This window comes from Tripterygium wilfordii, chromosome 7, assembly GCF_013401445.1.
Source record: "Tripterygium wilfordii isolate XIE 37 chromosome 7, ASM1340144v1, whole genome shotgun sequence".
In the NCBI taxonomy this organism is placed as follows: Eukaryota; Viridiplantae; Streptophyta; class Magnoliopsida; order Celastrales; family Celastraceae; genus Tripterygium; species Tripterygium wilfordii.
The window spans coordinates 5,997,184-6,020,488 of NC_052238.1; the positions used below are offsets into that span (position 1 = coordinate 5,997,184).

The 23,305-nt window shown below is 37.2% G+C and overlaps 4 protein-coding genes across 4 annotated transcripts; all 4 read right to left on the minus strand.

Annotated features, from left to right (window-relative positions):
• Positions 1-2,308: 2,308 nt before the first annotated feature.
• On the minus strand, positions 2,309-4,716 carry LOC120001838. The gene has a single exon (XM_038850323.1). It carries the CDS (start codon positions 4,458-4,460, stop codon positions 2,472-2,474), a length of 1,989 nt encoding a protein of 662 aa, XP_038706251.1. The 5' UTR covers positions 4,461-4,716; the 3' UTR covers positions 2,309-2,471.
• A 2,056-nt stretch (positions 4,717-6,772) lies between these two features.
• LOC120002520 lies at positions 6,773-7,750 on the minus strand. Its single transcript, XM_038851287.1, has one exon. It carries the CDS (start codon positions 7,748-7,750, stop codon positions 6,773-6,775), a length of 978 nt encoding a protein of 325 aa, XP_038707215.1.
• A 6,999-nt stretch (positions 7,751-14,749) lies between these two features.
• On the minus strand, positions 14,750-15,328 carry LOC120002896 (chaperone protein dnaJ 11, chloroplastic-like). Its single transcript, XM_038851755.1, has one exon. The coding sequence runs from the start codon at positions 15,254-15,256 to the stop codon at positions 14,882-14,884; it is 375 nt and encodes a 124-aa protein (XP_038707683.1). The 5' UTR covers positions 15,257-15,328; the 3' UTR covers positions 14,750-14,881.
• A 1,973-nt stretch (positions 15,329-17,301) lies between these two features.
• LOC120002960 (dirigent protein 23-like) lies at positions 17,302-17,972 on the minus strand. The gene has a single exon (XM_038851829.1). It carries the CDS (start codon positions 17,865-17,867, stop codon positions 17,313-17,315), a length of 555 nt encoding a protein of 184 aa, XP_038707757.1. The 5' UTR covers positions 17,868-17,972; the 3' UTR covers positions 17,302-17,312.
• Between the last annotated feature and the right edge of the window lie 5,333 nt (positions 17,973-23,305).

Consider the following 23,305-nt stretch of genomic DNA (forward strand, 5'->3'; position numbering starts at 1 on the left):
ATACCCAATAATAAATTGTAAAACCCTCAAACTTTCATAGGGGATGAATTCAAACCAAAATTATTGGGGTGGAATGATAAACTAAGGAAACTAGGGGGTCAAATTGGAATATTGGAGAACTAACAAAAAACTTAGTACGTACATATACCCTCTCTTCCTCAAATCTTACATATGCCCCCCTGACTATCAAAGTAAAACCTAAAATATGTATCTTGCAGCCGGACGAGAAGAACCAAACGTAGTGCCACCGCAGCCACCGGAGGCTGCGAAAGGGCGGTACGATTTTTGGTATTCTCTTTTCAGTCCTCTCTAGTGTCAAATATAAATTGAATTTTAGTCTATGGAGGAATCGAAATCCTTGTCAGGTGAGCATATGCTATTCCAATATTTCACTTGTGATCAGAGAAACACCGAAATGTAATTAGGCATGCACTCCTGTGAATATTGGATAGGCGAACAAATTTTAAAATAAAAATTATTTTGTTTTAAATTTCTTTCAAAATTTACAAAATTTTGTTATATGTTTATTTTGAACCGATTTAAATAGAAAATATTTACAAAGATTTTAAATTAAGTAAAAGGTGTTTTGATTTGATTAAAATTCTTTGTAGACCCTTGATAACGTAGGGTGGCATTTGCTGATTTGCACACACTAGGTTGGGAAGGGTTCATTTTACAAATTGCAATAATGAAAACACACTTGAGATTTGAACTCACGACATTGGTTTACGCTAAGAGTTATCACGGTGAAGTTCACCATCTAAGCGAATGATCCGTTGTTTCAGGGTACCCTATATCGTAAACTCTAAACCTTACAATCCTAAAACCCGAATCTTACACTTGGGCCAAAGCCCTGTGATTGACCACAATGATATTGTTCTTTGTGAGAATTGAATTCAACACTTTTCGAGTTCATGCAATTTGGGGTCGAAGAAATTCACCAATATACTATCATCCAATATAATAGAAATGTTGGGTTGTTTTCAAAGGAAGGGAACGAAATATTTTCAGTGTTAAAAAAGCGAGAGGGATAACAGAACAATCACTAGCATATTCTCATAGACAAACAGACACGCTTTAAATTAAAATTACCTACTTACCCGAAATAAAAAAAAAGAAAAAGAAAAAAACATTAATAGAAATCTGTTTGGTTCGGCAAAATCTTCAGAGTGGTAATAGGCTTAGCCTAATGTCAAATGTATTCAAAATCAGTCAATCTTCAGTTGGAGGTATTATTTAAAAAATATTATGTTATATCATTTAAATCTGACTGGAAGTTTGTGATTAAGAGATAATTAAAAAATTAAAATATAATAATTTAATGATATTTGGGCTGAACCATTCATGAGACATCTGGGCTTATCAAATGGGTTGCACTGTTTCAGCTGGCCTGGCCCTCTCCTGTTTTCACAAGATTGGGCTGAATTGGTGGGCTTCATTTCATTGGGCTCAATACCCATTTGGATAGCAAAACTTTAGACCATGCTTTATTGCTTTAGATTCTAGGAAGACTGGTTGGTTCACCAGGAAAAAAAAAACACAGAGAAAAAGCCAAAACTAGTTGACACACAGACATTTGTGAAGTCTGGTTGGTTTACCAGAAAAATTGAGAAAAAAGCCAAAACTAGTTGACACTCAGACATTTGAGAAATCTTGAAATCATTGCTGCATAACCCATCAGTCATATGTGTAAATTTTTTTTTTTTAATATCAAAATAAGCAAAATCATTTATTTTGTCACTGAAGGATACTTAAAATTTCATTTTAATCATTGAAATATCAAACGTTTCAAGTAAGTCATCTAATTATTATTATTTTTTTATTTCACTTTGGTCACTTGTGCATATTATGGGATTTAGGACAGTCAATCTATTGAGGTGTCTCGTTGACTATTACGTTGTACAAGGAATCACCACTGTTTGTTCTATGCAGTCCAAAACAAAATCCAAAACAACAGACTTATCCAAACAAGTGAATTAAATGTTGGAATAAGATTACTCACTGACAAGCAAAGAATTATTGACCTAGTAGGTTATTCACAGAGAGTAGAGACTTGTTTCTTTCAATATGATAGAATCTTGTTTCCTAATGTTATATCAGAGATTGGTGGTTTTGACCAGAAAATGGTAACCTGGCTTTCATTACCAAATATCTTGTTCTCAAATTTGGACAAGCATTTGTACTTTGTATACTTTGATTGAAGCAATTATTTTGAATGGGAGGAAAATGTACAGGTGATGCAGATGCTTAACAGGACCAACACAAATTCAACCATGGAGTTGTGAATCTCAATCCCAAATCATATTTGTGATAGATTAATTGCGAGAACAGTTGTAAGAGGAATTGTAATACAGGCAGTTTGAAATGACAGGAATACTAATTTATGTACATTAATTTGGATGAAGAGAAAATCAGATTTATACTATATGTTGAAATTCAACATGATGAAATGTTACACAAAAGGGACGGATTCAATGGAATCCTCTAGTGCCCCTAGATTGATAGATTTCCAACCTACTTTTGGCTTCTGGTAATAGGCCTTCAATGTCTGGATCTTCCATAAAATGTGCCTGCTTCAATCCCCACTCAAGCACTATAAGCACCTCATCTTGTGCCAATGCTTCATTGTCAGGGGCATTCAGTGCAATGTAACATAGCAAAATCAATGAAGGAAACTGAACAATTTGTTCTCCAAAGTAAACCAACTGAATTAGGTGTTTTGTGCCTCCAGCATTGATAATTGCTTTGCAGTGATTATCGTGGAGGTAATTATCGGGGCAAGCGAACTTGTTGAGTGCAATGGCTGCTTCCATTGTAACATCTGGTTCCTTGTCATCAAGCAGCTTCACCAATGGCGCTATAATCCTTGTCTCGGTTGCTCGAAAAGTCCTTGCCAGATTGCCAATTGTTCTAATACATGGACCAAGAAGGTCCGAATCAGCCTTTTCGATTACTTTGATTAGTTGATCAACAACAGCTTTGGCAGTAGGTGAGGTGGGCTTGAAAGCAGCGCGTCTCAAGTCAGGATTTTGTTCTGCCACGGCAGTGATTTCCATTAGTGCCATTGCCGAGTAGGATTGAACATCTTCAGGGCCCTTCTCTAGTAAAACTGCAAAGCATAGAAGTGCTCTTGATTCTGTAATGTTACGACATATGGAGACATTCCCCTTTGAAAGCTGCCAGATGGCTCTCGCGGCCATTGCCTTCATGTTGGCTTTTGTTTCTGGGTCTTCGAGTTCCCTTCCCTTGATGCTTGGCCCGGCTAACGATACATGGTTTGGATTGTGGTTGGTGTGATGGTGTGGCTTTGTGTTGTTCTGTTGGTTGCCTTTGCTGTGGTTAGCAGGATTGATTGGAGGGAGATTTTGCTGTGACTGCGCTGGTTTATGCCCAGGAGATTGGTTTTTCATGGCCACACTAACCAGATTATGCATTTGGCTTGAGGTTTGATGACCGGCAGGATGAGCAATCTTACCCTCGGTATCATCTGCATTCTCCTTGCTATTTTTTGTGGCATTTGCATGATTGTTAGCGAGCACGACGGAATCAATGGACATCTTCTTCTTGTATATCTTGTAGTTTTCGTGCTCTTCAACCGTCTCGAAGGCAAGATGACTAACAAGATAACGAATTATGTTGTTCTGAGCAAAATGGTCTTGACATTTGGGGTGATTAGCGGCCAATTCTGAGACAGCCCAAGCCACCACGGCCTGTACCTTCATATGACCTTCTTTGAGGATTTTCGCAAACACTGAGCAAACACCAGCATTCACAATGTGTTCGACGCTTTCTGGGTCTCTCCCTAACAACCCAATTGCCCTCGAAGCATTTTCTTGACCTTCCATTTCCCCCTCTTTGGCCAATTTCAATAGAGGCCCGACCCCTCCTTCCTCAATAATCAGTTTTCCATATCGATCGTTGTCACGAGCCAACGAGACCAACGAAGCAGCTGCATCCGATCGCTCCTCTAACGACCCTGTAAACAGGATTGCAATTTGTTCCCAAATGAGACAGAGAATTGGCTCATTTGCAGCAATTGGAGGGAGACCAAGATACTCGTCGTCACGATCATCAGCAGATGCCGACACTCGGAGAAGCCACGAAACATCACCTATGGAATTCTCGAGCTGCATCGATATTTTCCGAAAGGCTGCGGCGGGGATGATCGTGAAAACACGTTTCATGATGCTGTTTGTGCGGCATTTGGTGACAAGCGCGAGAGCTTTGTCGAGGACTTGTTCGGTGTCGTCCATGATGCGTCGGGTTGGACGCTCGTAGAGGTCGTTACCTGCACGCGCAGCTTGGCGTAGGAGGACAGCGAGCTTCTCTGTTTTCACTTTCAATTCCTGGCAATCCTGTTTGAAATTTTGTGCACCATCAGCGAATTTGGTCACCTGGTCAGCCAATTGTATAGGTCTTGCCAGAATCTCTTTAACTTTGTCAGTTTTCTCGGCCGCCATGGATCAGACACCTTCAAATTGGACAACCCAATATTCAGATTACTCAAAAATCAGGTGGGTTTTGTTAGAAATGGCGAAATTATGTTCCTTTACTCCATATGGTGGTGAGGAAGGTGAAACGGCGTGGTGGGCTTATCAAAAACCTTGGGGTGGTGGTGGTGTAGTGGTGGCGCCAGGTGGAGGTGGGGTGATGTGGTGGTGGCGCCGCCGTGAATTGGGAGAGATCAAAGAGAGAGAATTCTTACGATGAAACGGGATTTTCTCCAAAAATGTGATGTAAAAGAATAACTAATATGAAAGTAGCAGTTATAAAAGAGGGAGGTGAATTGATTGGTCTTTGAGACACTTATGAGGTGAAATATAATACTATGGTAAGCACATTATGACGTGTTTCCCATGCACGCTCACCATTAGACTGTTGATTACGTCGGTTTAGGCCTTTTTAACGGTTTAGATGAAGAGGTTCACTTCACGCTATATGGGGGGGAGAGTCGAGATGTGGTGGAGTTATTTTTTTCGAAATGAAAGAGGTGAGATTCGAACCGTGATCACTATGATAATACACATTATTTTGACCACTCCAATTAGTGACTCTGTGAGCTTGAGGTAATTTATACTGTATTTCCTACACATTTTGTAAGGATAAAATAAATAAAATTCTTTTGCTTTAAAAAATTTACTCAAATTTTTGGCTAGAAAATAACATTAGACATCATATTTTAATTAATTGCTCAATGATAATTAATTAATTTATTGGAATTTAATTATTCTGTTTAGTTATTTTCTTCACGCATTGAAGTACAATTAATAATTTGTGTTACTTGAGTTCTTAACAAATTTGATATGGAATTAGCAGCCCTGCTACTCGTCCTAGTGATCTCAGTTGCTCAGGTGTATGGAGGAGATTAAAAGTGCAAGTGGGGCCACCAGTTACATTTTTAATATCCTCTATACACCTCAGCAACTGGGATCACTGGGACAAATATCTTTTTCGTTTAAAGCATGAATTTATATGTTGTTGTTAGGATGTTTTTAATATTTTGAAATGATTTGTTGCTCATTTAAAAAATATTACTTAAGTTTATGATCAAATTCAAAATCAAGCACTTGATTATTGCAAATCGGAATGTGGTTTTAAGATCCAGAGAGAAATCGTTAAATATTGAATATGTCTATCAAATTAATAAATTAATTATTTGGATCTTAATTGTCTACACTCATATAAGTCTAAAAGTTCAAGACTAAGAGCAGTTGCATCAGTGTCTCTTAATAGATTCTCTATATTACCTACTCAAACACTTTTTGACAGTTTACAGAATCTCTTCCCAACAACAACTGCATCAGAATCTCTATTCTAATCCTTAACAGCATTAAAATATTAATTTTCTCTTTATTTTTACTTGTTTATATTATTTTCAAACTAAAAAATTATATTAAAAATTGAAATCAATAACATTAAGATGAACCTTATTTACACCCCATTATTTACTGAGTACACCCCAATCTAAATAAACCCCAGGGAAAAATAAAACAATTATAAGTTCACCCCATTTTCTGTTTTCATCAAATTTTACAAACTGCACCCCATAATTTTAACCGTTGGATCTCATCAACGGTTGAGATTAAACAAAATTAAAAAACAAAAAAAATAAAATAATTCATCTTGTTTATTAACCCTAGCCTGAACAAGCCGCCGCTCTCACCATCTCCTCCTAGTCTCTTCCGCCATTATCTCCACCTTCACTTCCATGGAGATGGCGCTGCTACTCAAGTCTTCGTCTGTTGGGAAGGTACAACTATTGGGAAGGGGACATGATCAAGAGAACATGGCTGGATCCGAGCTAGGATAGTGGCGCCCATTCTTAACCAGTTTCGAAAACGTTCGCTCACGTTGGAGGGAGCATCCCCACTTAGTGATCGGTCCACTAGTTCACGCAAATCCGAAGAAGTTCTCACAGACGAGCCACATGCAGGGAAACTTGCATTCATTGTCACCAGCCCTTCGCATCTCTCCAATTCTTCATCGGAGATCGCCAACCTCAAGGCATCATGAAGCCCCCACCCTATCTCACCTTAAATGCAAGGTCTGGTTTGGTCTCCTTGCAAGAGAAGCTGTGCAAATGAGAGAGATGAGGGAAACGAAGGAGAAAGAGAGAAAGTGGAAGGAAACGGTAGGGTCAGGCAGGGGTGTGTAGGGTTTTTTGTTGATTTTGGGGTGTACTTAGCAAAAGTTAGGGTGCAAATAAGATTCATCAACATTAAAACTTAGAAAATTAGATTGTTACATTAAAACATTTCAAACAACAATATTACTAAGCATTGCTATTAATGTTCCACAAATGCTCCACAAGATCAGCTTGAAGTTGAGTATGTTTTTCTCTATCTTGAATACGGATGTACTGACTGATGAAGTCTTGAAACTCACGAGTCCGTAAGTGCTCAAGTATTGGTGTTGGAGGATCGTCTTCAACCTGTTCATATATGTCTGCGGTGTCAAGTTGAACGTGTAAATGCCGTTCATATTCAACGATCATATTGTGCAAAATTATGCACGCCAACATTATATCATGAAGTGTTGAACGTTTGAAGTACCGAGCTGGCCCATGCACTATAACAAACCTCGCTTGCAGTACGTCAAAAGCACGCTCAACATCTTTTCGGCACGATTCTTGCAACGTTTTGAAATGTCGAGCCTTATTTGTTTTTGGCATAGGGATTGTCTTCACAAAAATAGCCCATGATGGGTAGATACCGTCAGCAAGATAATAACCCATTGAGTAATGGCGACCATTGACATAATAGTGCACTGGTGGGGAACGTCCTTGAGCTAGTTTTGTGAACACAAATGAACGATCCAACACATTGGTGTCATTATGTGAACCTGGTAAACCAAAGAATGCATGCCAAATCCAGAGGTCGTGCGATGCAACAGCTTCTAATATAAGTGTTGGTTCGTGAATATTACCACTAAACTGTGCTTTCCAAGCAGTCGGACAATTCTTCCATTTCCAATCCATGCAATCAATACTTCCTAACATTCCGGGGAAGCCTCGACTTTCACCGATGACCAATAATTTAGCAATATCATCACTATTTGGAGACCTTAAGTATTCGTTTCCAAAAACAGATATAATAGTTTTCACAAATTTCTTCATAGACAATATAACCGTGCTCTCTCCGATCGGCACATACTCATCCAAAAGGTCGGTTGAGACACCATATGCAAGCATTCCAAACGCAGCCGTAATTTTTTGAAGTGAAGATAACCCCAACTTTTCAGCCGCATTCATTTTTTGCTGAAAATATGGTTCATGAGCTTCTACTATAGATTAGATGCGAATAAATAAATCATGTCGCATTTGAAATCTTCTTCCAAATCTATCAGGAGGATAAACTGGATTCTCAACAAAATAATCATTAAAAAGTCGTTCATGACCTTCAATAGTGCCACGATCAATGTACAATCGAGGAGTACGTGATGCTAATACCCTCATCATCTCTAACCTTTGTTGCTCCGCTTCGAATACAATAAACTCCTCTATATCTTCATCGGATGAAAAGTCCAAACAAGATTCTTGGAACCATTTTTTAAAAAATGAACCCATTTTTTGAATGATCCCTACATATATAATTCAATCATTAATCAGTGCAACACTAATCAAAGTCATCTTCAACAACTGTAATTTAATTGTTAAAACAAGTTGTAATTTGACATATCACATTGCAAAAAGGACAAATTATAACAAAAAAAATGGATTTCATGAACTCCAGCAAGGCCATTGATACATCCCATATGGTAACCATCTGTCAACAAACCGATTGCTCCACCTACCCATACTTTACTCTTAATACAAGCCATTATGCTATCATTATACTTTTCAAGATTACATTACATTACCGCAAACCCAAGTCAGACCCAATAGCACGACACAATACAATTTGAACAAATGTCAACATAATTCAATTTGAAGAAAAGCAATTCTTTGAAGTCATAAAGCAAGTATCAATATAATCCAATTATCAATAAAGAAAATATCAATAATTCATCTAAAAATCAAGAATTTCAGAGGTAGTCAGCCGTAAAGCAAATCAAGACGGAAAACAGCGGCAACATATACAACACACTACCAATCAATTTTGAGATATCAAATCTAGAAAGAAACTCTCTTACAATGTCGCCAAACTCGCCTGGTAAACTAGAAATGAGATGGAGGGAAATAGAAAGAGAGAGGCTTCACCTGAGAAAGAAAGAGGCGGCCGGATGGAGCTGAGGTGCTAGCGACGAGGATGTGAGCAAACTTGAAGACGGGGAGATAGGTATCGCGAAAACGAAGAGATAAAAAGATTTTTTTTTAATTTTTTTATTATCCAGATTGGCCTTTTGATACGCTTCAACTAGCGACTCACATGACAGACTCTGAGTTTTTCAGATTCTTAAGAAATTCTAATGCAACACCATATTTTATCAAATATGTTGGTTTGTTTTTATATTTTACCTACTTACATCAGTATAGAGAGACTTATGCGAATGCTCAAAAAGGAAATTTTTTTCTCACTATGCTAAGGATTCGAATTCAATTGATCATATGTGGTTTATATCGATTAGTCGAAGTAATTAACCTCCATTTTAGACTTTGAAATACGCCAAGATCTTAGATTTGCATATGTCTAGTTGAGCCCGAATTTAAATTTAGTTGACTATTCAAAAGGCACACATGTTGAGTTGTTTTCGGTTACCAACAAAAAATTAATTATAATAAAAGAATATAATTTAACCGAAAAAAATTCGCCTCATAAAATTTTAAGAAAAAAAAGAGTCTAAGTACACTCCCCAATCATTACCGTATACAAACATAATTAATTAGTGTAATTTAATATCAACTTATTTTATTATCGAAAATGATATGTAGCCTATCAGTTTAGTAGCCCATGGAGCTCAACATGTTTATTTCATTAATTTAATCAATGGAATAGGTTTATTTCCACCCTTTTATACCATAATTCATTGTCCAAAATTTATTGTTTTAATATAAATTCTATTGTTTTTTAAAGTATAATGTAGAATTCATTGTTTTAGTTTTGAATTCATTTGTTTTTGAAATTCCATTGAAAAAAACAATTGAATTAAGATTTATCCGATAAAACTCATCAATGGATCTTATTAGAAAGAGTTTTATGTGTTGATTTTGAATATGTATTTTTTTTAAATCTAATATTTATTTTGAGACTTAAAACGTTTTAAAATTTCGTTTAAAAGACTTGGGCTACCACTATATGGGCTACTTAGCACTATTGTTTTATTATACATTCACAATTAATAAAATATGCGGAGAGACTGTTCTAAAAAATTTAATATGTACACCTCTAGGTTGTATCCTCACAACTCTAGTAGACTATTATTGAGTCACATTCGAAAGAGTCTAAGAGTGTGTTTGGAGTGAGGGATTTGGAAGGAATGGAAGAGAATGGAAATTGGAGGAAGAGAATATACATTTCCCTCTCTCATGTTTGGATAAATAAAAAATGAAAGGAAAGAAAAATAGTTTAATTTACTAATATATCTTTACTTTTTATATTTAAGTATTATGATCTACAAGGATAAAATAGGTTTTTAACTTATAAATAACTTAATTAGTCATCCATTCTCTCCAAATGACTCCATTTCGAGGAGGAAGAATTTTGACAAAAATTTAATGAAATATTCCATCCAAATCCTCTCAAATTCATTCCCTTAATTCTTTATAAACTATCCAAACAAAGGAATTGGAAGGAAATTCTCTTTCTCTTCTCTTCTCCTACCTCAAATCCCTCAATCCAAATACACTCTAAGTAAAAAATTAAATTTGTGGACAAAAGGGAACATTGACAATTAGACAATTAACATATATTGATAGTACTCTTCTATTCTCAACAGGTTGAACCTTTTTTGGTATGCCTTACAAGCACAAAAAAAGTCCTCGAAGGGATACAATCATAGACTTTGATTTGGAAAATATATGTACTTGAAGAGTTGAATCCAATTTGGCTTCAGAATCCACTTTGTGTGTTAGTCTCGTCTTAATTTTTGGATTTTGATGCTCTAATTGTCAATTTCACAGAAATTCACATTGTCGTTATTGGGGTCTTAGGAGAAATAAACTGCTCCAAATACCTCATGGGTCAGAGGCACAGACCCAAGTGCGCTATTATAGTCCAAGGGTCAAAGCCTCAAATATGCATCCAAGAGACACCTAGGCTAGCGAAAGTAGATGCAAGATGCCATCAAGCCTATGCATCAACAAGCTCACCGGCTTTGTTGGGCTCGATAGACACAAAGGCTTGGCCGAGTACCAAGCAGACTCCACACTCTCCAGCTGAAAGATCTAGTCTTCATTTCATGATAGTCTTGAGGGTAACGGCTTGTAGATAGTCTTCATGGTATTCTTGAGGGCCACTCAAGTTGTTACCCTCAATAGGTACGGTTGGTTGACTCCAGGATTCGAGGAAGACTTTCCTCAACCGCAGTAGCAACCCAATAGGTTTCTTAAGGCTTTGTTTGGATTTAAAAATGAAGAGTTAAGAGAGGGAGAGTTGGGTGATTAGGGGGAGTTATGGGAGGGGGATTACATTTACTCACCCTTATTTGGATAGAAGATAGAATAATTAGTGAGAATTAAAGAGAGCTAAGAGATGTGAGTCACAAAAAAAACTCTTAATAAAGTTGAAATGAGGGTACAACTTTTATGGATGATTTAACAAATAATAAAGGGTTACAAAATGTTGAGTTGAAGAGCTAAGTGAGGGGAATTTGTCCCCTTCTTCACCCTACTTAACTCTTTCTTCTCAAATCCAAGCAAGGTAAAGTTAAATATCCTCACTCTTTAACCCTCCTCACTTAACTCTCTAAATCACCAATCCAAACAGGCCCTTAGAACTCTATAAATAGGATGTTGAGGGTGCAGAGCAAAGGATCCAACTTTAAGTATCAACATACTTCTCTCAACCTTCTCTAGCTATTGCTCTAAACTCACTTGCTTTGCATTGTTAGGCCCCACTGCCATACTGACATCAGTATCACAGAGGCGCTTCCCAGAAGCACTCCACGTACGTCGTGTTCACTATGTGGTCACGATGAACTCTATTCACTTTATTTGTATCTTTATTTTATTCTATACTTTTCTCCTAGCTTATCTTTGTTAATTTTGTAAAACTTAGAATGACTGATGACAATTATGAGTGAGGAAAAGAAAGACAAGTGCAGAATTTGCATTTCATTGGAGAAAGAACTTTTACAGTACTGTATATCAAAAGTTACCAAGAAGGAGAAACTAAAGACAACATATATACACCTATCTTACTAAACTAAAGTGACGTGTCTAGTTTCTAGTCATACAAGAAAATAAGACAAATACAAAAAGGAATTTTCAATCAGGGTCTTCTTTATGTTGTCGCAAATATTACGTGATAGAGATGGCCGAGTAGGGAGACTTGGTAATAAATTTGACCATCGAAAAGTTCATTGACTGGCACCATCCCAATGTCAAGAAATCTTACAACCATCAAATTTTCTCCTCTCTCTGTACATCGTTGGGGACTCCGTCGACTGATCATCACTTGTAGCTCCTACCGTCTACAACGATTTCTGATAATACTTAATGAAAATGAAAAATCAATGCAACTATGTGCACTTCCCTGTACATTATTAATGTGCACACCAACGAAAACATGTACAGGCTCTATAGGATTACCATCAACCTTTGTGCCTGTGATTGATTTCAATGATGGAGGGCTGGAGGGCATACATCAATTATCTTTGAAAATACTTCAAACCCTAAAACGCTAGGGCTATCTTTGACAAGATATTCGCGGACGTTGAGGGAGGAAAAGGTTCATAATCAATACAAAAAATATTTATATTAGAATGTTTGGAGCTCTCCACTCCCCAACACCCACGATCAACTCATAAACATACGTTAGCAAATACTAAATTTCAGAGATATTAATGATAGGGATAAGCATGTATCAAGATGAGAAGTTCACGTAACGTGCCATATGAAAAAAAGAAGAGAAATTAATTAATTACTCAAATATTGATGGATGTGACATGAATGAATGGTCATGAATAAGAAGAATTGTTCATGTCAAACGTTTGTTTTCTATGGAAAGTGCAATGAAGATTCCAGAGGTAGTAGGACAAAAACCAATTTGTTGTTATCAATAATGATGAATTGCTACTGTACAAACATGGATTTAATTGAGGCTATGTGCATAAACTCTAAATTCCTAATCTTTATCTTGGATTCTCAACTGCGTGTATCTACTTTCATGAACAGTCTATTGTTGTCCATATTATCGCAAATAGTATACGTATGTATACATATTTGTGTGTGTGTATATATATATATATATGTATATATAAGGTGCTCAAATGTGGGGTGTGTGTGCATGGGAAAATGATATTGATTCCCCAGAAAGTTGGTATGTCTGGGTTTATTAGAATATGGTGGGTTTGTCCAGATGTTTTCGTGTGCATTAGATGCTGTGATGATGACTGTGGTATGTGGTGCAGAAGTAGTGATTTCCGATGCGGCGATGCCTTGCTCATTTATATGTTTTAAGTGAAAAACGAATCTACAAAGGCATAACTTAATGGACAGGCAAACTATACATACATATATATATATATGTAGATCCCAACAACATCAAATATGCTTTGGCAAAGTTTATGGCATTGCCATCACCACCTTCTTTTCTCTGTCTGTCTCTGTCTCTAACTTTCCCTTTTTCCTTTTTCTTTCTTCTTTTCTTCTTTCCTTCTTATATTGAAACGGATCAAAGCCCAAGTTAATTATATCGTGGCCGGCCCATTAGAGTTGTACGGTCCTGCCCACTCAGTCTACTTATATTTTATTATTTTATAGGGTTTTGTGAGAACATTTTTTAGAAATATAATTTCAACATTTTTGTAAATATCGTCAGGGGTGAATTGACGATATTACACCTATTTTAAAAGTTGGGGTTGCTAAAAGTTAATGGGGATTTGGGGCAGTGTTCTGAGAATTTTTTTAAGGCTATTTATAATATTACATTTAATTTAAAATGAAATTATCAATATATATTCATTTAAATATATTAGTGGCATAAAATAACTCAAAATATCGATATAAATATATATTAAAATTGATGAAACAAAATATCATACACAAATAACATGTTAGGTAACTGAAAGTACTGAGATTAAAGATTTAGGGACCTGAGATTTAGAGACGAAGGGGAGTAGAGTAAGAGACGAAGGTCATGAGGAACTCACGAAGCCGCTTCGTCAATGACAGATCCGGCAGCAACTCGGCAAGCCGTAGCCCACAAGCAGAAGTGAGAGACGTAGAAGAAGTTAGAAGAGAGACTACTTAGACTACTAGAGTACTGAGAGAAATTAGCAACTTAGGCCTTAGGGCCTTAATTGGTACATTTGGGCCTTAGAGGCCTAAACTTAGACAATTAGGATTTGGGTTAGGGCCTTAGATATTTAATTTAGGTATTTGTATGGGCTGTGTATATTTGTTTTTATTAAGATTGTTAAGAGGTTTAAAGTGTATGTATTAGTGTATATAAGTGTATTTTTAACATATTAACCCATAATTGGAGAAGTATATATTTTAAATGATGGAATCGATATCCTTATCTATGTGAAGGTGGCCCCACAAAATGGATGGTATATACTAGGTTGAATTGTCTTGACTTTATTTACTTTTTGAGTTTTTGTGATTATTGTGGAGGATTTCGATATTTCAATACAATTTAGGACTTCCTATTGGCAATTTCATACCACCTCCCATCACCAATCCCGCCGCAACACGTGGGTACCTACGTAGTTTATCCTCTACTTAAAGATGGAATCGACGTCCTTATCCATGTGAAGGTGGCTCCACAAAATGGATGGTATATATGCAACATATTTGTTAATGTTTAACCTATGTTCATTCTAACTTTGGTAAGTCTTACTTTACATTTAAGGTTTTTGAAGCTGATCATATGGTTCCAATTGATCATCAAAAATTTGCACCCGACCTCCATATATATCATCAATATTGTCTGCTTTTTAATTATCCGGTAACTTTGTATCCGACGACTTTGTTCCTCCTAAACTCAATTAGTACAGGCTGAAGTCCAACTCACTAAGCTTAGAAAAATGCCTTGTTGTTGAGTAAGGGATGAACTTGCACACATGTACCACTAGGTTGAGATTTATCAAACCTGGTATATTTGTTCTTGACATCAACCTGCTATATATATTGGTGAGTTTCTACTGGTTTTTAAAATTGAATGAAAAGGGAATAAATATATGAAACATCATAATGTTTGATGGTAATTTACAAGATATCATACTCTGTTCTTACTCCTCTGTTTTCAATCAAAACCTAAGATGAACAAAATATGTACAACTACCAGCACTGGTCAGTCTCCCAATTCCTACTAGCATACCCAGAAAATTTAATCGCTGAAGCTGCTGCTGCTGATAACCCTTTACGCCTCGGAGAGGCATAAAGATTTCTATCATAAGTTGCACGCTTGTTGGGGTCCGATAAGGTTGAATATGCCACATGAATTTTCTTGAACTCATTTGCAGACATCTCTTTCTGGTTTATGGACACAACATCTGGATGGCAAACTCTAGCTAGTCTCCGATACGCAGCCTTGATTTCGCCGCAGCTCGCGCTCGTCGGGATCCCAAGTAGCTCATAGAATGATGAAGTTGAAGCCATTGAAGCAAGTCCGTATGTTTTGCAAACTCTAGATGATCCTGAGATGCAAAACATTTGGGTAAAATGGTTTTGTTTATATAGACTTTTTTTTTGAGATGTGGACGAGAAATGTACCAAGTGCGATGGTGGGGTTTTAACTACAGACTTATTTATGAAATGCTTATCCATTAGCATACTGGCACCTCTCATGTGCTGACTCAGTTTTGCTGTTTATGTGGATAGGCTTACATTTTCTCATACGACCCACTTCCATTTAGCTCCACAAATCTTGGGTTTTTTTTTTTCCTTCAATTTATCTAGTATCCAAAAATTACTACTTTTTTTTTCCACTTGATGTTGATGACCAATCTAAAATAGTAGTATTATCTTTATTGTTTTGGGAAGTGTATTGGAATATGGGATACAACATATGATTCATGCTTTTTGTAAGAAAGTCCATCCAAACAATTTATCACAAAAAAGATATTTGTCCCAACAATTGAATTAAAGTTTATATGATAGGTTTCACGTGCACTTTAAATATTGTTCATACACCTTAATAACTGGGATTATTAGGATCCCAATTACTGGGACAACTAGCACTGCTGAACAATTTATACTGGACTTAAGACCAATACAATTTTGTTTTCTAAAGAGTTATTTATAGTTGAATGAAGTTGGTTGTCTTAATTTATAGAACACTTTATTTTCATTGAACTTTCCGATGTAGGACATTTGAGTCTTATTTTTTTAAAATTGAAAGGCACTTTCTTGTAATAGTAAAGGTATTTTCTTGGTTATGTTGTGATTTTGTATTCAATAATTTATCTAATTCGTTGAAAGGATATACATTGCTTCCACTTAACTTACCTTATCCATAAAAAAAAAAAAAAAAAAGAACTTACCTTATCCGTAGACCAGCCTTTGAAGTTGAAAGCAATAGCCGAACACGTATACACGAGTCAAATACAATTGGGCTCAAATTAATGTGAAGAAATTGTTCTAACCCAACCCATTTATTCTCATACTAAGGCCCAAGGCTATGTTGGGCCTCTTTCGATATTAAAAAGTCCGTCTTCTATTTTTCATTGTACAGGCAATAATTGAATGCAAGAAGAATAAGGAGAAGAGAGTGGAGCCACCCACGATCCACCCGAAAAACAAATACTCCAATAACCCACCCGATGTGGGTCTCTTGGCATCTCTCTACTCTTCTTTCAAGCCTGTTGTCACTCCTTACTCTATGAGGTGAACAATGGAGGGCTTTAAATTTTATTTTTTTTGAACTGAACTATATGTTGTTGTTATAGCAAATCCGCATCTAAGATGCAATGAAGTCTGGTTTATGAATCGCCTTCTTAATGCAATGACAATAGAAAGCCAAAGTATTTTAGGAATGATCAAAAGAGAAAGATATATGTTTTTCTATTTTTGGAGCAATAGAAAAATGGTAGAAAACATCTGAGATTAACTCCCTATGAAAGCCTTAAAGGTAATGGAGCAATCCAAGTGTTCAGTAGTTAATGGTTTAATGAGCAAGTGTCTATGGTTTCTCAATATTTTTAAAAAAATATATATTTCTCTATGTAGTAATTAGGATAATGGATGGTCATGATTTCTGTGGGGTTGGATTTTGATCAATTTCCAAGTCTATTTGGATGGGTTCACAAATGGACAGATCTACTTTGTTCATGTTTGTTTGTTTAATCAAACGAATTCCAGTGTAAAACGGTATCGTTCGATTTTCAATGATATCCGGTGGAATGCAGTATCGTTCGGGGGTGTTCGGCGACAATTGATTTTGTGCCTGTGTTTTTTCCCCTGTTTTTCCTTTTTAATCATCTTGATTGTAATCCCTTTTTATGATAACTTGAGTGCATATAGATCTCAATTTCTCTGACTTAATTTATTAGATAAATAAATACAATCAGATGTATGACCTTATTTCAAAAAAGATTGCATTAAAAAAATAACATCATGTACGATTGAAAAACATGGAAATAATTTTTGAAGAAACGAATAACATAAAAATTACTTTGAAATAAGTCGTGAAAGAATGAACAAGCCCATTGGGCTGCAATTCATAAACCAAATGAAGATCAAACGAGGCCCATCAGAAAAAAGAAATTAATTACTCAGCAGTAAAAACAGTAACGTTGTACCCCACAATAGCATCACCACTCGTCGAATTAAAGAAATACGTGTGCGCAATAGCGAATCCACGCGCCATCCTAAAAATCCCAGTCCCACCCACGATGGGTAGCTCGCGAACCGGGTTGGAAGCCGGATTCGTGCCAGATATACTGAGCGAGCTACCGTTGTAGCCACCATCCATGAATCTCAAGCTCACGGCCATTATAAGAGAGAATTCAGTCTGTCCAGCTGACCCATAAAGCCCCTGTGCCCGACCCACCAACTTCGAATTCGGGTCTGGCGTCACAGTCAGCGGATCATCGATCATTACGATTCCACCAAAGAGCGTGGCATATTTTTTTGTGGTATTGGGTTGAATACTCACTATAGCACTTGGGTTGTTGCCAGTGAATGTATCGTGAAAGTAGAATTGGAGGTTGGTTACTGTCTCCTTCTCTCGCACAACTCTGTTGACCCAAATTTCTTTTGCTTGAGCCCATTTTAGGGCTGCCAATAGAGAGACTAGAACAAAAAGATTGCAGAGTTTTGCCATCTATCTCTGTATGTAAGAGACTTTTTGGGTGATGGTTAGGTTGGCTCTGGCTACTTCTTTTTATAGAGATTATGGATTGTAAACAAATCATTTAGGCATAATTGGGTTGGACTTGGACAGGTCTAATTTGCAAAGCTAGTTAAACAATAATCCGACGCAAACGTGCAGACGTGCAAACTATAAAAAAAAAAAAAAAAGTCTTTGGGCAGTTAATGAAGATTAATAATAATTAATAGTCAACATGAGTAATTAATGTAGGACAAGTTTATTTGTTTTATAATAATTAGAAGAGTTAGTTTAATTATTTCCTTGTATTGTTAGAAGTCTATTTACTATTGATTAATAGAGTTAACATCCAGGCCCAACATCTCAACAATGTTCAAAGTCCAGTATCTATCATAAAACCCATTTGTAATCAAAATTAAGTAAAGCCCATTAGTGGTTAAGATTTATCTTTTGAGTTGTCTTCAACGGCTACTGTAAAAGATATTGCAAGTGTCAGACGAATCTCTGTACTAATGTTTATAGCCGTTGCTACTGCAGTGTATATATCTGTCTCTGTAATTCTTCATTAATCAATGAAAATCAATTCTTTAAATCCTTTTTATGGTATCGGAGCAGAAGGAAGACTCCGACGAGTTTAACTTCGACTCCACCATGTCTACACTACCTACTGGTTCTCCACTCATTACAACAACAACCATTGCTATTCCGAAATCTGGTTCCACCATTACAGTTCATGCTATATCTCCTATATCCTTAAAGCTTACTGCTTCCAATTTTACTTCATGGCGCCTGCATATGTCTTCTTTATTTCGTGCATACAAACTAATGGGTTATGTTGATGGTACATACCCATGTCCAAAACTCTCTGATGAATCATCATCTACCACCATTGATGATACTCTGTTTCAAACCTGGCAGAGCCAGGATGACTTTATTCTGCATGCTATAGTAGCATCAATAGATGCTACAGTTCTCCCATTGATAGGTGAGGTTCACACTAGCAAAGCTGCTTGGGATAAAATACATATGCTCTATGCTAATAGTTCTCGATCCCGTGTGATTCAACTCAAGTCTCAACTTTCCCGCTGTCAAAAGGGTGGAAAGAATATGACTGATTATTTGCAAGAGGTTAAATGCCTTGCAGATGAATTAACTTTGATTGATCATCCAATATCCTCGGATGATCTTACTATTTATATCCTTGATGGATTAGGCCAGGAGTACACTGGTATTGTTGGGTCAATTAGAACCCGGGAAAAATCTTTCAGCTATGAGGAACTTAAGGATGTTCTTATTGCTCAAGAAGGCTTCATTAGTCGTATTCAGGCTACTTCTGACTTATCTCTTGCCTCTGCCAATTTTCATCATAGGCAACAAGGTTCTAGTAACCATCACTCTTCTCATGGCAGAGGTTCTTCCCAGTCATGGACCAATTACAAAAATCAGAATCATTGGTCTGGCTCACGACCATCCTCTCATGGTGGTAGAGGTCGCAGTCGTGGTCGTGGACCTCCAAAGGTGGTATGTCAGTTATGTGATAAACCTGGACATTCTGCTAACACTTGCAGGAAGTTCAAAATCTACTCCAACAACTCTGCCTCAGCCAACTTTGCCTCAACTGTACCAACTACCTTCTCACAACAACCATGGCTCTTGGATTCTGGTGCCAGCCATAACATGGCTCAAGATTTTACTAATCTTCAATATCATACAGAGTATGACGGAACGGATGAGGTGAAGCTAGGTGATGGTTCAGGTTTGGCTATTTCCCATATTGGTAAAACACATCTGCACACTAACACTCGTTCTCTTGCAGTTAATAATATCTTATGTGCGCCACTTCTTCAAAAGAATTTGTTATCAGTGCATGAATTAACTAAGCATAACAATGTATCCATTGAATTTTTTCCTTTCTCTTGTGTCATTAAGGATCAACCCTCTGGACAGATCATGGCACAAGGTCGATGCAGTGATGGACTTTATCTTTTTGAGCCCAAGCAGCTTTCCTGTTTTGCTACCACTACTGCAACTCCAGGTCTTCGTACCACTCTAGATGGCTGGCATCGTCGCTTAGGCCACCCTTCAACACGTTTGTTTACTCAAGTTCTTAAATTGGCTCAGCTGCCTTGTACTCAAACTTTGTCTCCTTTATCTATGCAGTGTACTTCTTGCAAGCTTAATAAATCTCACAAGTTACCTTTTGGCTCATCTAGTGTTCAAAGTACATCACCTTTACATGTTGTCTATAGTGATGTATGGGGCCCTGCTCCAGAAATGTCTATTGATGGTTTTCGATATTATGTGATCTTTGTAGACCACTTCACTCATTACACCTGGTTGTTTCCTCTTCACCAAAAATCAGATGTCTTCTCCACATTCTTGCAATTTAAAAGACTTGTTGAAAAACAGTTTCAATTTTCTATTCGTACTCTCTATACTGATAATGGTGGTGAATACCAAAGTCTCAAATCTTATCTACTTCAAGAGGGAATTAGCTGGATGCAATCCCCCCCTCACACTCCTCAACATGTTGCTATGGCTGAAAGAAAACATAGACATCTTACAGAAACAGCTCGTACGCTTCTTCATACAGCCAATCTTCCTCCTACATTCTGGAGTTTTGCATTTCAAACAGCTACCTATCTTATTAATAGATTACCTATCCAAACCCATAAAACAACTACTCCTTACCAGCTTCTATTTAATCAACCCGTAAATTACTTGAAATTGCGTGTCTTTGGTTGTCAATGTTTTCCATGGCTTCGTCCCTATACTCACAACAAGCTTGAACCTCGCTCCAAAGAATGTCTTTTTGTTGGATATTCAACATCTCAAAGCTCTTATAAGTGTTTCGACCCTCTTACTCATCGTATCTATCTATCCAGGCATGTTGAATTCAATGAAACTACTTTTCCTTCCTATATTGTCTCTTCCCAACCTTCTTTGTCTTCGGTCCCTACCTTACCTACTTTGTCCTCTAACTCTTCACCGGTCTCTACAATTGTACTTTCTTCAATCCAACCTGCTCCTTGTTTACCAGCTCCTGTGCCCTCTCCTAGTATACCTGCTCCTCTCTCCTCTCCTACCATCCCTTTGTCTGAACCCATGGACCCACCTACCTTCCCTCTACCCACTTCAACTGTAGCTGAAACCTCCAACTCCCTACCTATCACCACCTCGTTTCGGGAACATAAAATGACTACACGTTCTATGAACAATGTCTTCAAACCCAAGAAACTCAATCTCACCACACTTCATCCTCTCCCTGCTACTTCTGAACCTCGTTCTGTCTCTGCTGCCCTAGCTGATCCCGTATGGAAACAAGCCATGGATCAGGAATATCAAGCTCTTATCAAGCATCAAACTTGGCAACTTGTTCCACCTGTTGTTGGTTGTCGTCCAATTGGTTCGAAATGGGTTTTTCGTGTTAAGTATAAACCCGATGGTTCTGTTGACCGTTACAAAGCCCGCCTAGTGGCGCAAGGCTTTGCCCAAAGACCTGGGTTAGACTATAACAATACTTTTAGTCCTGTTATTCGACCCACTACTATTCGTATTGTGCTTCATATTGCAGTATCCTCAGGTTGGGATTTGAAGCATCTTGACATCAACAATGCGTTCTTAAATGGACAGCTTCAAGAAACTGTCTATATGAAGCAGCCTCGTGGCTTTGAAGATCCAACTTGTCCTCATCATCTCTGCAAATTGACGAAATCCATCTATGGACTTAAACAAGCCCCCAGGGCTTGGTACTTGGCCCTACGCACTAGCCTGCTCAAACTTGGTTTTCTAAACTCTTATGCTGATCCTTCGTTGTTCATTCTTAGAGAGCATTCACACATCATGTATATTCTTGTTTATGTGGATGATTTAATATTAACTAGTTCTAATCCTCTTCTCTTACGCAGGATTACCACTGCACTAGCCACTACGTTTTCTCTAAAGGATCTAGGCGACTTATCTTATTTTTTGGGTGTCGAAGTTACATCCACTTCCACTGGTCTTTTCCTTTCCCAGCAAAAGTATATCAGGGATATATTGGATCGCGTAAATATGACTGGAGCCAAATCTGTTCACACTCCTTTACCAAGTTCATTCTCAATTCGCCTCTGTGATGGCATACCCATGGCTGAACCCACTCTTTATCGTCAAGTTATAGGCAGTCTTCAGTACTTGAATCTCACTCGTCCAGATATCTCGTTTGCTGTTAATCGACTGGCACAATTTATGAGTAAACCAACAGAAAAGCATTGGTCTCTGTTGAAACGTCTATTACGATACCTAAAGGGCACTTATAACTTTGGTATTACAATCTCCAAAACTCACAATTTTGATCTCCAAGCTTACTCTGATTCCGATTGGGCAGGCCACCCAGAGGATCGTTCATCCACCTCAGCCTACATTATTTTTCTTGGCTCTAGTCCTATTTCATGGCGATCGCATAAACAACGTGCTATTGCCCGCTCATCAACTGAAGCTGAATATCGTGCTTTAGCTTCCACTGCTTCTGAACTTGCTTGGCTCAAGCACTTGTTTCGTGACCTTCAACAGTCTCTTCCTCGCAAACCTACCATATACTGTGATAATCAAGGTGCCGTAGCTCTCAGTTTAAACCCAGTCCATCACTCTCGTATGAAGCACATCGCTGTGGATCTTTATTTTGTGCGTTCTCTTGTCAATAACGGCACTCTTCTGGTTCACAAGGTCTCCACCACTGATCAATTAGCTGATCTTCTTACTAAATCTCTATCGCGACCTCGTTTTATTACTTTGCGTGACAAGATTGGCGTGTCTTCATCAGACCCTTCATCTTGAGGGAGAGTAATAGAGTTAACATCCAGGCCCAACATCTCAACAATGTTCAAAGTCCAGTATCTATCATAAAACCCATTTGTAATCAAAATTAAGTAAAGCCCATTAGTGGTTAAGATTTATCTTTTGAGTTGTCTTCAACGGCTACTGTAAAAGATATTGCAAGTGTCAGACGAATCTCTGTACTAATGTTTATAGCCGTTGCTACTGCAGTGTATATATCTGTCTCTGTAATTCTTCATTAATCAATGAAAATCAATTCTTTAAATCCTTTTTATTGATATGATAATTTGGCATTAATAATTTAATATTGATATGATAATTGACAAACATAGATAAAGACATATTTATAATTAAACCCACTGGGCAATAGTTAATTAAACCCATATCCAATAAGGCTCATTATTGGAGTTAATGTTTCTTTTGATCATTGACAGATGAGTCATGTTACAACTCAGCTTCTCAAATTTGAAACATTTCATCTTGACCATTGATATTACTGAGTTGTTACACGGTCAGGATTTGCACACTTCCAATCAATCAATTTAATGACACGACATAAAAAAAGTCAAAGAAACCTTTTTTTAACTACCAATTGCACAAGTGCAATTTCTTTTTAA